Source organism: Pseudorasbora parva, chromosome 1 (genome assembly GCF_024679245.1).
Source record: "Pseudorasbora parva isolate DD20220531a chromosome 1, ASM2467924v1, whole genome shotgun sequence".
In the NCBI taxonomy this organism is placed as follows: Eukaryota; Metazoa; Chordata; class Actinopteri; order Cypriniformes; family Gobionidae; genus Pseudorasbora; species Pseudorasbora parva.
This window is the reverse complement of record NC_090172.1, coordinates 2285001-2297500: the sequence shown is the minus strand read 5'-3', so window position 1 is coordinate 2297500 and position 12500 is coordinate 2285001. Positions and strand designations below refer to the sequence as shown.

General features: G+C 50.2%; 1 protein-coding gene across 1 annotated transcript in view; it reads left to right on the top strand.

Annotated features, from left to right (window-relative positions):
* galns (galactosamine (N-acetyl)-6-sulfatase) overlaps positions 1–12500 on the top strand; it is a 59830-nt gene that overhangs the window by 42234 nt on the left and 5096 nt on the right. The window contains exon 12 of the mRNA XM_067452109.1: positions 1768–1889. Within this exon, the coding sequence (XP_067308210.1) occupies positions 1768–1889 (122 nt within the window). The remainder of the gene's footprint in view (positions 1–1767; positions 1890–12500) is intronic.

Below are 12500 nucleotides of genomic sequence, written 5' to 3'. Positions count from 1 at the left end.
AAAGACAATAGTGGGAATTTCCCCCATTCTCATTGAATATCCCGGAGTTCACGTGACGGAAGGTAAATTGCCTTTGACTGCCATTTCATGCGGACTTTAATCCTGAATATTTTTACATTAAGCTTTTTTGAGCATCAACAAATCCAAGTTATTTGCTCCTCCTGCACATGCTAAGCGTGTGTGTGTGTGTGTGTGTGTGTGTGTGTGTGTGTGTGTGTGTGTGTGTGTGTGTAAAGGTATTAAGGGAAGGTGAGGGAGATGTCAACTGAAGGACGCATATGGTGGGTCGGTTTGGTGTGTGTGTGTGTATTGCATTATTAATGGAGCTCCGGCTGAAGCGCTCTCAAACCTCTGGGATTGGGACTGTAAGATCAGTACACACACACACACACACACACACACACACACACACACACACACACACACACACACACACACACACAGCTTCAAAAGACAGAGAGCGCATCGCAGGCCAGATCACAGGGGACCCTCTGTCGCTGCCACGAGAGAGAGTGTGTGTGTGTGTGTCCTGGGTGACACAACACACTCTTTTATGTGGTCACAGTCCCCTTATAAATGACCCCCCAAACATGTGCTCTTGAACACCAGATATTAAGACGGAGCTCGTCTCATTTCCCAGATCCCAGAGGACAACACAGACATACATGTCTCACACACACAAACACACACACGTCTCTCTCGCACACACACACGCACAGACACGCACGCACGCACGCACACAAACACAGACACACACACAGACATACACACAAAACACACACACAAACACAAACACACGTCTCTCTCTCACACACACACACACACACACACACACACACACACACACACACACACACACACACACACACACACACACACACACAGAGACACACACACACAAACACAGACACACACACACACACAAACACAGACACACACAGACACACACACACAAACACACACACACACACACACACACACACACACACGTCTCTCTCACACACACACAAACACAGAAACACAAACACACACACACTCACACACAGACACACACAAATCTCAGATACACACAGACACACACACACACATCTCACACACGTCACAGACACACATGTGCACACACATACATACTTATACTAACACAAACACACATACACGTCTCATACAAACACACACGTCTCACACACACACAGACATACACACTTACACTAACAGAGACACGCATCACACACACGTCACACAGACACACGCCCACACACATACACACTTATACTAACACAGACACACAGACTTACACACACACACACACTCACACACATACACAGACACACATGCGCACACACATACACACTTATACTAACACAGACAGACACACATCTCACACACACACACTAACACAGACATACACATCACACACGTCACACACACAGACACACACTCTCTCACACTCTTATACTAACACAGACACACACTAACACAGACACACACTAACACAGACACACACTAACACAGACACATCACACACGTGCGTCTTCAGTTCTGCTCGTTCTATGACGACAGGCTCAAATCCAGAGACATATTGTGATAAATATTTGAATATTGTTGCAAACGTGTCTAAATGCGGCTCATGAAAACACATTTGCATACACACTAGGAGAGTGTGATGTAGACTCAAAACGCTGTATCGACATGTTCTTGAATTGTGCAGGGATCATGTGAGTTTGGTGTGAGGAGGTGCATTAATGTTCTTCTTCTTGTTATCTTTAGGGAATAAACTTCTGCCCTGGTCAGGAGGTTCCTGGAGTCACCACACACACACAAGAGGAACACACACTGCTCCCGCTGCTCTTCCATCTGGGGCGGGACCCCGGCGAGAGACAGCCAATCAGGTGAGGAGCTGAGGACTGATTGACACATGATGCCACCAAACACTCTAGGCCAACTGGTCTTAAACAAAAGGTACAAGCAACTAGTCGTAAGTTTCCAGAAAAGATAATACTCCAGTACAGATATTCAAAGAGTGTCCTCAAGTACAGGACTGGAGTAAATGAGCTGATACTGTCCAGCTCTGGTGAGTCAAATATGTTATATGTGATGGTATTGCATTGTTACAGATTGTATCGATTATGTGTGTGTGTCTAACAGAACATACCTTAGCATGCTGTCACAGGCTGGAGAATCCTTTATTTGTTGGTTCATTCGGGATCACGGCCGTTTCACACTGCAAGCGTGAGCAGCGCAGATTTTTTCCGGCACCCATGTTAATCAATGAGTGCGTTCACACCGGGAGCAGGAGCGTCGCGTGAGCGTCAAGCAGGAGCGTCGCGTGAGCGTCAAGCAGGAGCGTCGCGTGAGCGTCAAGCAGGAGCGTCGCGTGAGCGTCAAGCAGGAGCGGCGCGTGAGCGTCAAGCAGGAGCGGCGCGTGAGCGTGAGCGTCAAGCAGGAGCGTCGCGTGAGCGTCAAGCAGGAGCGTCGCGTGAGCGTCAAGCAGGAGCGTCGCGTGAGCAGCGCGTGAGCGTCAAGCAGGAGCGTCGCGTGAGCAGCGCGTGAGCGTCAAGCAGGAGCGTCGCGTGAGCGTCAAGCAGGAGCGTCGCGTGAGCAGCGCGTGAGCGTCAAGCAGGAGCGTCGCGTGAGCGTCAAGCAGGAGCGTCGCGTGAGCGTCAAGCAGGAGCGTCGCGTGAGCGTCAAGCAGGAGCGTCGCGTGAGCGTCAAGCAGGAGCGTCGCGTGAGCGTCAAGCAGGAGCGTCAAGCAGGAGCGTCAAGCAGGAGCAGCACCTGAGCAGCGCGTGAGCGTCAAGCAGGAGCACCGCGTGAGCGTCAAGCAGGAGCAGCACCTGAGCAGTGCGTTAGCGTCAAGCGTGAGCAGCACCTGAGCGTCAAGCAGGAGCATCGCGTGAGCGTCAAGCAGGAGCGTTGCGTGAGCGTCAAGCGTGAGCAGCGCGTGAGCGTCAAGCAGGAGCATCGCGTGAGCAGCTCCTGAGCAGCGCGTGAGCGTCAAGCAGGAGCAGCACCTGAGCAGCGCGTGAGCGTCAAGCGTGAGCAGCACTTGAGCGTCAAGCAGGAGCATCGCGTGAGCGTCAAGCAGGAGCGTCGCGTGAGCGTCAAGCAGGAGCGTCGCGTGAGCGTCAAGCGTGAGCAGCGCGTGAGCGTCAAGCAGGAGCGTCGCGTGAGCGTCAAGCGTGAGCAGCGCGTGAGCGTCAAGCAGGAGCGTCGCGTGAGCGTCAAGCAGGAGCAGCACCTGAGCAGTGCGTGAGCGTCAAGCAGGAGAAGAACCTGAGCAGCGCGTGAGCGTCAAGCAGGAGCAGCACCTGAGCAGCACGTGAGCGTCAAGCGTGAGCAGCACCTGAGCGTCAAGCAGGAGCATCGCGTGAGCGTCAAGCAGGAGCGTCGCGTGAGCGTCAAGCGTGAGCAGCGCGTGAGCGTCAAGCAGGAGCGTCGCGTGAGCGTCAAGCGTGAGCAGCGCGTGAGCGTCAAGCAGGAGCGTCGCGTGAGCAGCGTGTGAGCGTCAAGCAGGAGCGTCGCGTGAGCAGCGCGTGAGCGTCAAGCAGGAGCGTCGCGTGAGCGTCAAGCAGGAGCGTCGCGTGAGCGTCAAGCGTGAGCAGCGCGTGAGCGTCAAGCAGGAGCGTCGCGTGAGCGTCAAGCAGGAGCGTCGCGTGAGCAGCGCGTGAGCGTCAAGCAGGAGCGTCGCGTGAGCGTCAAGCAGGAGCGTCGCGTGAGCAGCACGTGAGCGTCAAGCAGGAGCGTCGCGCGAGCAGCGCGTGAGCGTCAAGCAGGAGCGTCGCGTGAGCAGCGCGTGAGCAGCGCGTGAGCGTCAAGCGTGAGCAGCGCGTGAACGTCAAGCAGGAGCGTCGCGTGAGCGTCAAGCGTGAGCAGCGCGTGAGCGTCAAGCAGGAGCGTCGCGTGAGCAGCGCCGCGCGTGAGCAGCGCGTGAGCGTCAAGCAGGAGCGTCGCGTGAGCAGCGCGTGAGCGTCAAGCAGGAGCTTCGCGTGAGCGTCAAGCAGGAGCGTCGCGTGAGCGTCAAGCGTGAGCGTCAAGCGTGAGCAGCGCGTGAGCGTCAAGCAGGAGCGTCGCGTGAGCAGCGCGTGAGCGTCAAGCATGAGCGTCGCGTGAGCAGCGCGTGAGCGTCAAGCAGGAGCGTCGCGTGAGCGTCAAGCGTGAGCAGCGCGTGAGCGTCAAGCAGGAGCAGCACGTGAGCGTCAAGCGTGAGCAGCACCTGAGCGTCAAGCAGGAGCATCGCGTGAGCGTCAAGCAGGAGCGTCGCGTGAGCGTCAAGCGTGAGCAGCGCGTGAGCGTCAAGCAGGAGCGTCGCGTGAGCAGCGCGTGAGCGTCAAGCAGGAGCGTCGCGTGAGCAGCGCGTGAGCGTCAAGCAGGAGCGTCAAGCAGGAGCGTCGCGTGAGCGTCAAGCAGGAGCGTCGCGTGAGCGTCAAGCGTGAGCAGCGCGTGAGCAGCGCGTGAGCGTCAAGCAGGAGCGTCGCGTGAGCGTCAAGCAGGAGCGTCGCGTGAGCAGCGCGTGAGCGTCAAGCAGGAGCGTCGCGTGAGCGTCAAGCAGGAGCGTCGCGTGAGCAGCACGTGAGCGTCAAGCAGGAGCGTCGCGTGAGCGTCAAGCAGGAGCGTCGCGTGAGCAGCGCGTGAGCGTCAAGCGTGAGCAGCGCGTGAGCGTCAAGCAGGAGCGTCAAGCGTGAGCAGCGCGTGAGCGTCAAGCAGGAGCGTCGCGTGAGCGTCAAGCAGGAGCGTCGCGTGAGCAGCGCGTGAGCGTCAAGCAGGAGCGTCGCGTGAGCGTCAAGCGTGAGCAGCGCGTGAGCGTCAAGCGTGAGCAGCGCGTGAGCGTCAAGCAGGAGCGTCAAGCGTGAGCGTCAAGCGTGAGCAGCGCGTGAGCAGCGCGTGAGCAGCGCGTGAGCGTCAAGCAGGAGCGTCGCGTGAGCAGCGCGTGAGCGTCAAGCAGGAGCGTCGCGTGAGCGTCAAGCAGGAGCGTCGCGTGAGCGTCAAGCAGGAGCGTCAAGCAGGAGCGTCGCGTGAGCGTCAAGCGTGAGCGTCAAGCGTGAGCAGCGCGTGAGCGTCAAGCAGGAGCGTCGCGTGAGCAGCGCGTGAGCGTCAAGCATGAGCGTCGCGTGAGCAGCGTGTGAGCGTCAAGCAGGAGCGTCGCGTGAGCGTCAAGCGTGAGCAGCGCGTGAGCGTCAAGCAGGAGCAGCACGTGAGCGTCAAGCGTGAGCAGCACCTGAGCGTCAAGCAGGAGCATCGCGTGAGCGTCAAGCAGGAGCGTCGCGTGAGCGTCAAGCGTGAGCAGCGCGTGAGCGTCAAGCAGGAGCGTCGCGTGAGCGTCAAGCGTGAGCGTCAAGCGTGAGCAGCGCGTGAGCGTCAAGCAGGAGCGTCGCGTGAGCGTCAAGCGTGAGCAGCGCGTGAGCGTCGCGTGAGCAGCGCGTGAGCGTCAAGCAGGAGCGTCGCGTGAGCAGCGCGTGAGCGTCAAGCAGGAGCGTCGCGTGAGCAGCGCGTGAGCGTCAAGCAGGAGCGTCGCGTGAGCGTCAAGCAGGAGCGTCGCGTGAGCGTCAAGCAGGAGCGTCGCGTGAGCGTTAAGCGTGAGCAGCGCGTGAGCGTCAAGCAGGAGCGTCGCGTGAGCGTCAAGCAGGAGCGTCGCGTGAGCAGCGCGTGAGCGTCAAGCAGGAGCGTCGCGTGAGCGTCAAGCAGGAGCGTCGCGTGAGCAGCACGTGAGCGTCAAGCAGGAGCGTCGCGTGAGCGTCAAGCAGGAGCGTCGCGTGAGCAGCGCGTGAGCGTCAAGCGTGAGCGTCAAGCGTGAGCGTCAAGCGTGAGCAGCGCGTGAGCGTCAAGCAGGAGCGTCGCGTGAGCGTCAAGCGTGAGCAGCGCGTGAGCGTCAAGCAGGAGCGTCGCGTGAGCAGCGCCGCGCGTGAGCAACGCGTGAGCGTCAAGCAGGAGCGTCGCGTGAGCAGCGCGTGAGCGTCAAGCAGGAGCGTCGCGTGAGCGTCAAGCAGGAGCGTCGCGTGAGCGTCAAGCGTGAGCGGCGCGTGAGCGTCAAGCAGGAGCGTCGCGTGAGCAGCGCGTGAGCGTCAAGCATGAGCGTCGCGTGAGCAGCGTGTGAGGGTCAAGCAGGAGCGTCGCGTGAGCGTCAAGCGTGAGCAGCGCGTGAGCGTCAAGCAGGAGCGTCGCGTGAGCGTCAAGCAGGAGCAGCACCTGAGCAGTGCGTGAGCGTCAAGCAGGAGCAGCACCTGAGCAGCGCGTGAGCGTCAAGCAGGAGCAGCACCTGAGCAGCGCGTGAGCGTCAAGCGTGAGCATCGCGTGAGCGTCAAGCAGGAGCATCGCGTGAGCGTCAAGCAGGAGCGTCGCGTGAGCGTCAAGCGTGAGCAGCGCGTGAGCGTCAAGCAGGAGCGTCTCGTGAGCGCCAAGCGTGAGCAGCGCGTGAGCGTCAAGCAGGAGCGTCGCGTGAGCGTCAAGCAGGAGCGTCGCGTGAGCGTCAAGCGTGAGCAGCGCGTGAGCGTCAAGCAGGAGCGTCGCGTGAGCGTCAAGCAGGAGCGTCGCGTGAGCGTCAAGCGTGAGCAGCGCGTGAGCGTCAAGCAGGAGCGTCGCGTGAGCAGCGCGTGAGCGTCAAGCAGGAGCGTCGCGTGAGCAGCGCGTGAGCGTCAAGCAGGAGCGTTGCGTGAGCGTCAAGCAGGAGCGTCGCGTGAGCGTCAAGCGTGAGCAGCGCGTGAGCGTCAAGCAGGAGCGTCGCGTGAGCAGCGCGTGAGCGTCAAGCAGGAGCGTCGCGTGAGCAGCGCGTGAGCGTCAAGCGTGAGCAGCGCGTGAGCGTCAAGCAGGAGCGTCGCGTGAGCAGCGCGTGAGCGTCAAGCAGGAGCGTCGCGTGAGCAGCGCGTGAGCGTCAAGCAGGAGCGTCGCGTGAGCGTCAAGCAGGAGCGTCGCGTGAGCAGCGCGTGAGCAGCGCGTGAGCGTCAAGCAGGAGCGTCGCGTGAGCAGCGCGTGAGCGTCAAGCAGGAGCGTCGCGTGAGCGTCAAGCAGGAGCGTCGCGTGAGCGTCAAGCGTGAGCAGCGCGTGAGCGTCAAGCAGGAGCGTCGCGTGAGCAGCGCATGAGCGTCAAGCAGGAGCGTCGCGTGAGCAGCGCGTGAGCGTCAAGCAGGAGCTTCGCGTGAGCAGCGTGTGAGCGTCAAGCAGGAGCGTCGCGTGAGCAGCGCGTGAGCGTCAAGCAGGAGTGTCGCGTGAGCAGCAGTGAAGCGGGGGTTTCGGCGGCGAGCCTATTTTTGCTGCGCAGCTGACGCTCCTGCCGCTCAATTAAAGTGAAAGCACACTTTTAATGATTAAAATAACTTTTAATCATTCTGGTTGCCATTTTCCTGCACGCTTTCAAAACAATTTGTCACGTTTTACTCACGGGGGAGTCGAAGCTCGTTATAATATGCAGTATAGAAAATAGCCTATTACTTATTAGTTATGATGTTTTTTCATTTAAAAACCACACGAACGTCATAAGTTAACTTCAGACAACGGTATAAAAAAATAAACTATTTTTTTTTTACGATTTATATTTTTCTATTTATGTTGATGATTTAAATATTTTTATAATTTTGTTTAATAAAAAATATATTATTTAATTGATTGATTAACAATTTTTCAACAAAAATATATTATTTAATCAGGAAGTCATGTCTAGATAATTTCCTAATGCGCTTGTTATTTAGTATTTTTGTCTTGATTCCAGTCCAAATATCTAAAAATTCTTAAATCAAGATGCATTTACTAGACAAGCAAAAATATATTTTTTTCTTGTTTTCTGGGGGGAAATATCAAAATGAAGTGAGTTTTTGCTTAAAACAGGCAAAATGATCTGCCAATGGGGTGAGAAAAATAATCTTGTTTCCGTCCCAAACAGAAATAAGATTATTTTTCTCACCCCATTGGCAGATCATTTTTCCTGTTTTAAGCAAAAACTCACTTCATTTTGATATTTCCCCCACAAAAAAGCAAAAATATAATTTTACTGATCAAGTAAATGCATCTTGATTTAAGAATATTGAGATATTTGGACTGGAATCAAGACAAAAATACTAAATAAGAAGAGCATGTTCCCCTTTATTTCTCTTCATCTCGCTGCTGTTCTGTTTACTCCTCCTGTTTCTCGAAGAGACACTGAGTAATTAAATATTAATGTTGTTTTTGATCTTCCGTCTCGTCTGCTCCGCTGGTTTCAAGCACTAACAATGGACAAAAAAGAAAGAGTCATCCCAAAAAAGAAAGAAAAAAATCAATAGTGGTGTTGAGCCGCTGGAGAGGAGAGAGCTGTTCGTTTGACCATCTTCATCCTCCTTATCGTTCCAGTTTACAGTGGCTGTTTTCAAACAGGTCCGGTCCAAACACAAGCGCACTCATTCTTCCACCTTTCCCAATCGGTGTCAGTCCGCTGAGCGTCTGTTGCTCTGCACTCCCAGCTGGAGCAAACGTTGCTCATTAATCTCTGTCTGTACCTAAAGAGCCATTTAGGATGATCTAGAGCCGGTGTGTATGCTTACCTGCAGTCCAGCGGCTGACTGACAGCAACACTCGCGGCTACTGTACTAGTGTCATTTTTAATTTCAATAAACTCAAAATTTAAAGACAACCAGGTTACACTGTAAACAAAAGGCAAATTTTGAACTTTTGCAGTACAATCGACTTGGATGTTTAAGTTATTTGAACTTAAATTATGTTAAACTGACTTTAAAAAATGAGTTACTTCTTGTATAACTAATAAAAAAAAAAGTTTAACATTTCTTAACTTATTTTGATGAGTTAAAACAATGTAAAACATATGTTGTCATAACTTATTGAACATATAATTTTTTACAGTGTACTTGAGGAACTAATGGTGGGTGCCATTTTTTGACAATCCATTAAATTATATAAGGTCCGCACTGCAAAAAAATGGTCTTCTTACTTAGTATTTTTGTCTTGTTTCAAAATTTCATTTACTAGACAAGTAACAATTATTGTCTTGTTTTGTGAAAAAAATTACTCACAATTAAGAGAGTTTTTGCTTAAAATAAGTACATCTTGTTTTCTGTTTGAATTAAGATTATTTTTCTCACCCCATTGGCAGATTATTTATTTTATTTTAAGCAAAAACTCTCTTCATTTTGAGCTATTTTTTCCCAAAACAAGACAATAACTTTTGCTTGTCTAGTAAATGTTTCTTAATGTAAGAATTTTTAGAAATTTTGACTAAAAACAAGACAAAAATACTGAGTAAGAAAAGGATTTTTTGCAGTGTGGCTAAGCGCAAGCCAAAGAGCCAAAACACAGTTTGAATTTGGCAGTAATTTCACGTCACTAAACCTTCTAAATCCCATATGTAGAAATAAAAATCCCAAGTGGGATCGCTCAAAAGGTTAATAGAGATGGACACAAAAAAATTAACAAATTTCCTCCCGTTTGTCGCGCCCCAGTTGTCATGTCTCTATAGTCCCCAGCAGTGTGGCGCGACACACACTTTGCTGACCAAGCTAACGGGCCAGGAAAACTGTACACAACCCCTGCCATGCGGAGCCTTATCCCGGCCGAGAGCACTTAAGGCCCATCCTGCCCTGGGATAATGCAGCAGGACCTCAGGCCTCATCTGCTCCCAACACACCACTTCAGCCTCAATCAATAGAGGAGAGAGAAAAGGCAGAGGCATTTGATTGCCTTTGCAGCTCAGGTCCCTTGTCTAGCTCCATCTCTCTCTCTCTCTCTCTCTCTCTCTCTCTCTCTCTCTCTCTCTCTCTCTCTCTCTCTCTCTCTCTCTCTCTCTCTCTCTCTCTCCATGTTTTTCAATCCTGTTGGGGACTTCAACCTGAATGCACACAGACTCATGGGGACTCGTGTCACTGTAGGGACCTAAATTGAGGTCCCCATGGATACAAAAGCTTATAAATCATACAGGATGAGTTCTTTTGAAAATGCAGAAAGTTTCCTGTGATGGGTAGGTTTAGGGGCTGCGTGTTAAGAGCTCGCTTAAGTACTGGGGAGCTAAACCATTTAGTGCTTTGTAAGTAAGAAATGTATGCGATGTTTAATAGGGAGCCAGTGCAGTGTTGACAGAACTGGACTAATATGATCATACTTCCTGGTTCTAGTAAGAACTCTAGCTGGTGCATTTTGGACTAGCTGGAGTTTGTTTATTAAGCGAGCAGGGCAACCACCCAGTAGAGCATTACAATAATCTATCTATCTATCTATCTATCTATCTATCTATCTATCTATCTATCTATCTATCTATCTATCTATCTATCTATCTATCTATCTATCTATCTATCTATCTATCTATCTATCTATCTATCTATCTATCTATCTATCTATCTATCTATCTATCTATCTATCTATCTATCTATCTATCTATCTATCTATCTATCAATCAATCATGGACTAGCTGGAGTTTGTTTATTAAGCGAGCAGGGCAACCACCCAGTAGAGCATTACAATAATCTATCTATCTATCTATCTATCTATCTATCTATCTATCTATCTATCTATCTATCTATCTATCTATCTATCTATCTATCTATCTATCTATCAATCAATCATGGACCAGCTGGAGTTTGTTTATTAAGCGAGCAGGGCAACCACCCAGTAGAGCATTACAATAATCTATCTATCTATCTATCTATCTATCTATCTATCTATCTATCTATCTATCTATCTATCTATCTATCTATCTATCTATCTATCTATCTATCTATCTATCTATCTATCTATCTATCTATCTATCTATCTATCTATCACTGTCTGTCTGTCTGTCTGTCTGTCTGTCTGTCTGTCTGTCTGTCTCTCTCTATCTATCTATCTATCTATCTATCTATCTATCTATCTATCTATCTATCTATCTATCTATCTATCTATCTATCTATCTATCTATCTATCTATCTATCTATCTATCTATCACTGTCTGTCTGTCTGTCTGTCTGTCTGTCTGTCTGTCTGTCTGTCTCTCTCTCTCTCTCTCTCTCTCTCTCTCTCTCTCTCTCTATCTATCTATCTATCTATCTATCTATCTATCTATCTATCTATCTATCTATCTATCTATCTATCTATCTATCTATCTATCTATCTATCTATCTTTTTTATCTATCTATCTATCTATCTATCTATCTATCTATCTATCTATCTATCTATCTATCTATCTATCTATCTATCTATCTATCTATCTATCTATCTATCTATCTATCTATCTAGCTATCCATCCATCCATCCATCCATCCATCCATCCATCCATCCATCCATCCATCCATCCATCCATCCATCCATCCATCCATCCATCCATCCATCCATCCATCCATCCATCATGGACCAGCTGGAGTTTGTTTATTAAGCGAGCAGGGCAACCACCCAGTAGAGCATTACAATAATCTAGCCTTGAGCTCATGAACGAATGAACTAACTGTTCAGCATTTTGCATCGAAAGCATGTGCCGTAATTTAGATATATTTTTAAGATGGTAGAATGCGGTTTTACAGATGCTAGAAACGTGGCTTTCAAATGAAAGATTGGTATCAAAGAGCACACCTAGGTTCCTCACTGATGACGAGGGACCTTATTGTATTCATTCATTCAGTTATACTTGTTGGTGTTTTTACCATGTGAATACAGATTCACTCTTGTTTCATTGTGTTCAAGAATGCTGTTTTGTGTGTGTGTGTGTGTGTGTGTCTGTCTGTGTGTGTGTCTGTGTGTGTGTGTGTGTGTGTGTGTGTGTGTGTGTGTCTGTCTCTGTGTGTGTGTGTGTGTGTGTGTGTGTGTGTGTGTGTGTGTGTGTGTGTGTGAATGGCTAATCAGTCTGGTGACACACCTGAGCAATACTCCTGCCCCCTGGGTGTCATGCATTATAAATCAAAAGACTGTATTTGCATGCATTGTTATTATTAATCACGCATCTTAAGTTGGAGAAAGCAAACCGAGGTTCAGAAAAATGCTAATGAGCTGTGCTGACGGTGGGGTTTCCATTGTTTGTCTGGACTCTGGGCATTAATAAACATGTTTGGGTTAATTATTGATTAGGCATAAACACAGGACATACAGTGAAGGCGGCGTACCGTACGTTTAGCAGATCGCGTGGTTCATCTTCACGTCTATTATGAAAAGAAAAGCGTGTGTGTGTGTGTGTGTGTCTGTGTGTGTGTGTGTCTGTGTGTGTGAAGCCCTGTCAACTCCAGTGGTTTAGCCTGAGCTTTATGATGCTCATTTTGTGGAGTATTCTCATAAACAAAGTTGATTCTGTCTTCAGTGAAGGTGAACAGTGTGAGAATATCAGATGTGTATCAGTGGATTGGATCCGTGCATTCGGCCTTAAAGTGACAGCAGCTTTATAAAGAGCTTTGTAACTTTTCTACAAGTATTTAAATGAGTTTAAGTTAGTCGTCTGCTAGTGTGTCAGATGGAGCGTCACTGACTGGCTTAAACCATGATGGCATAATGTGCATTTATACAACTATAATACAATAATGCGGCGACATAAAGAAGGAATTTACTTTTGAGTACTTTTACTCAAGTAA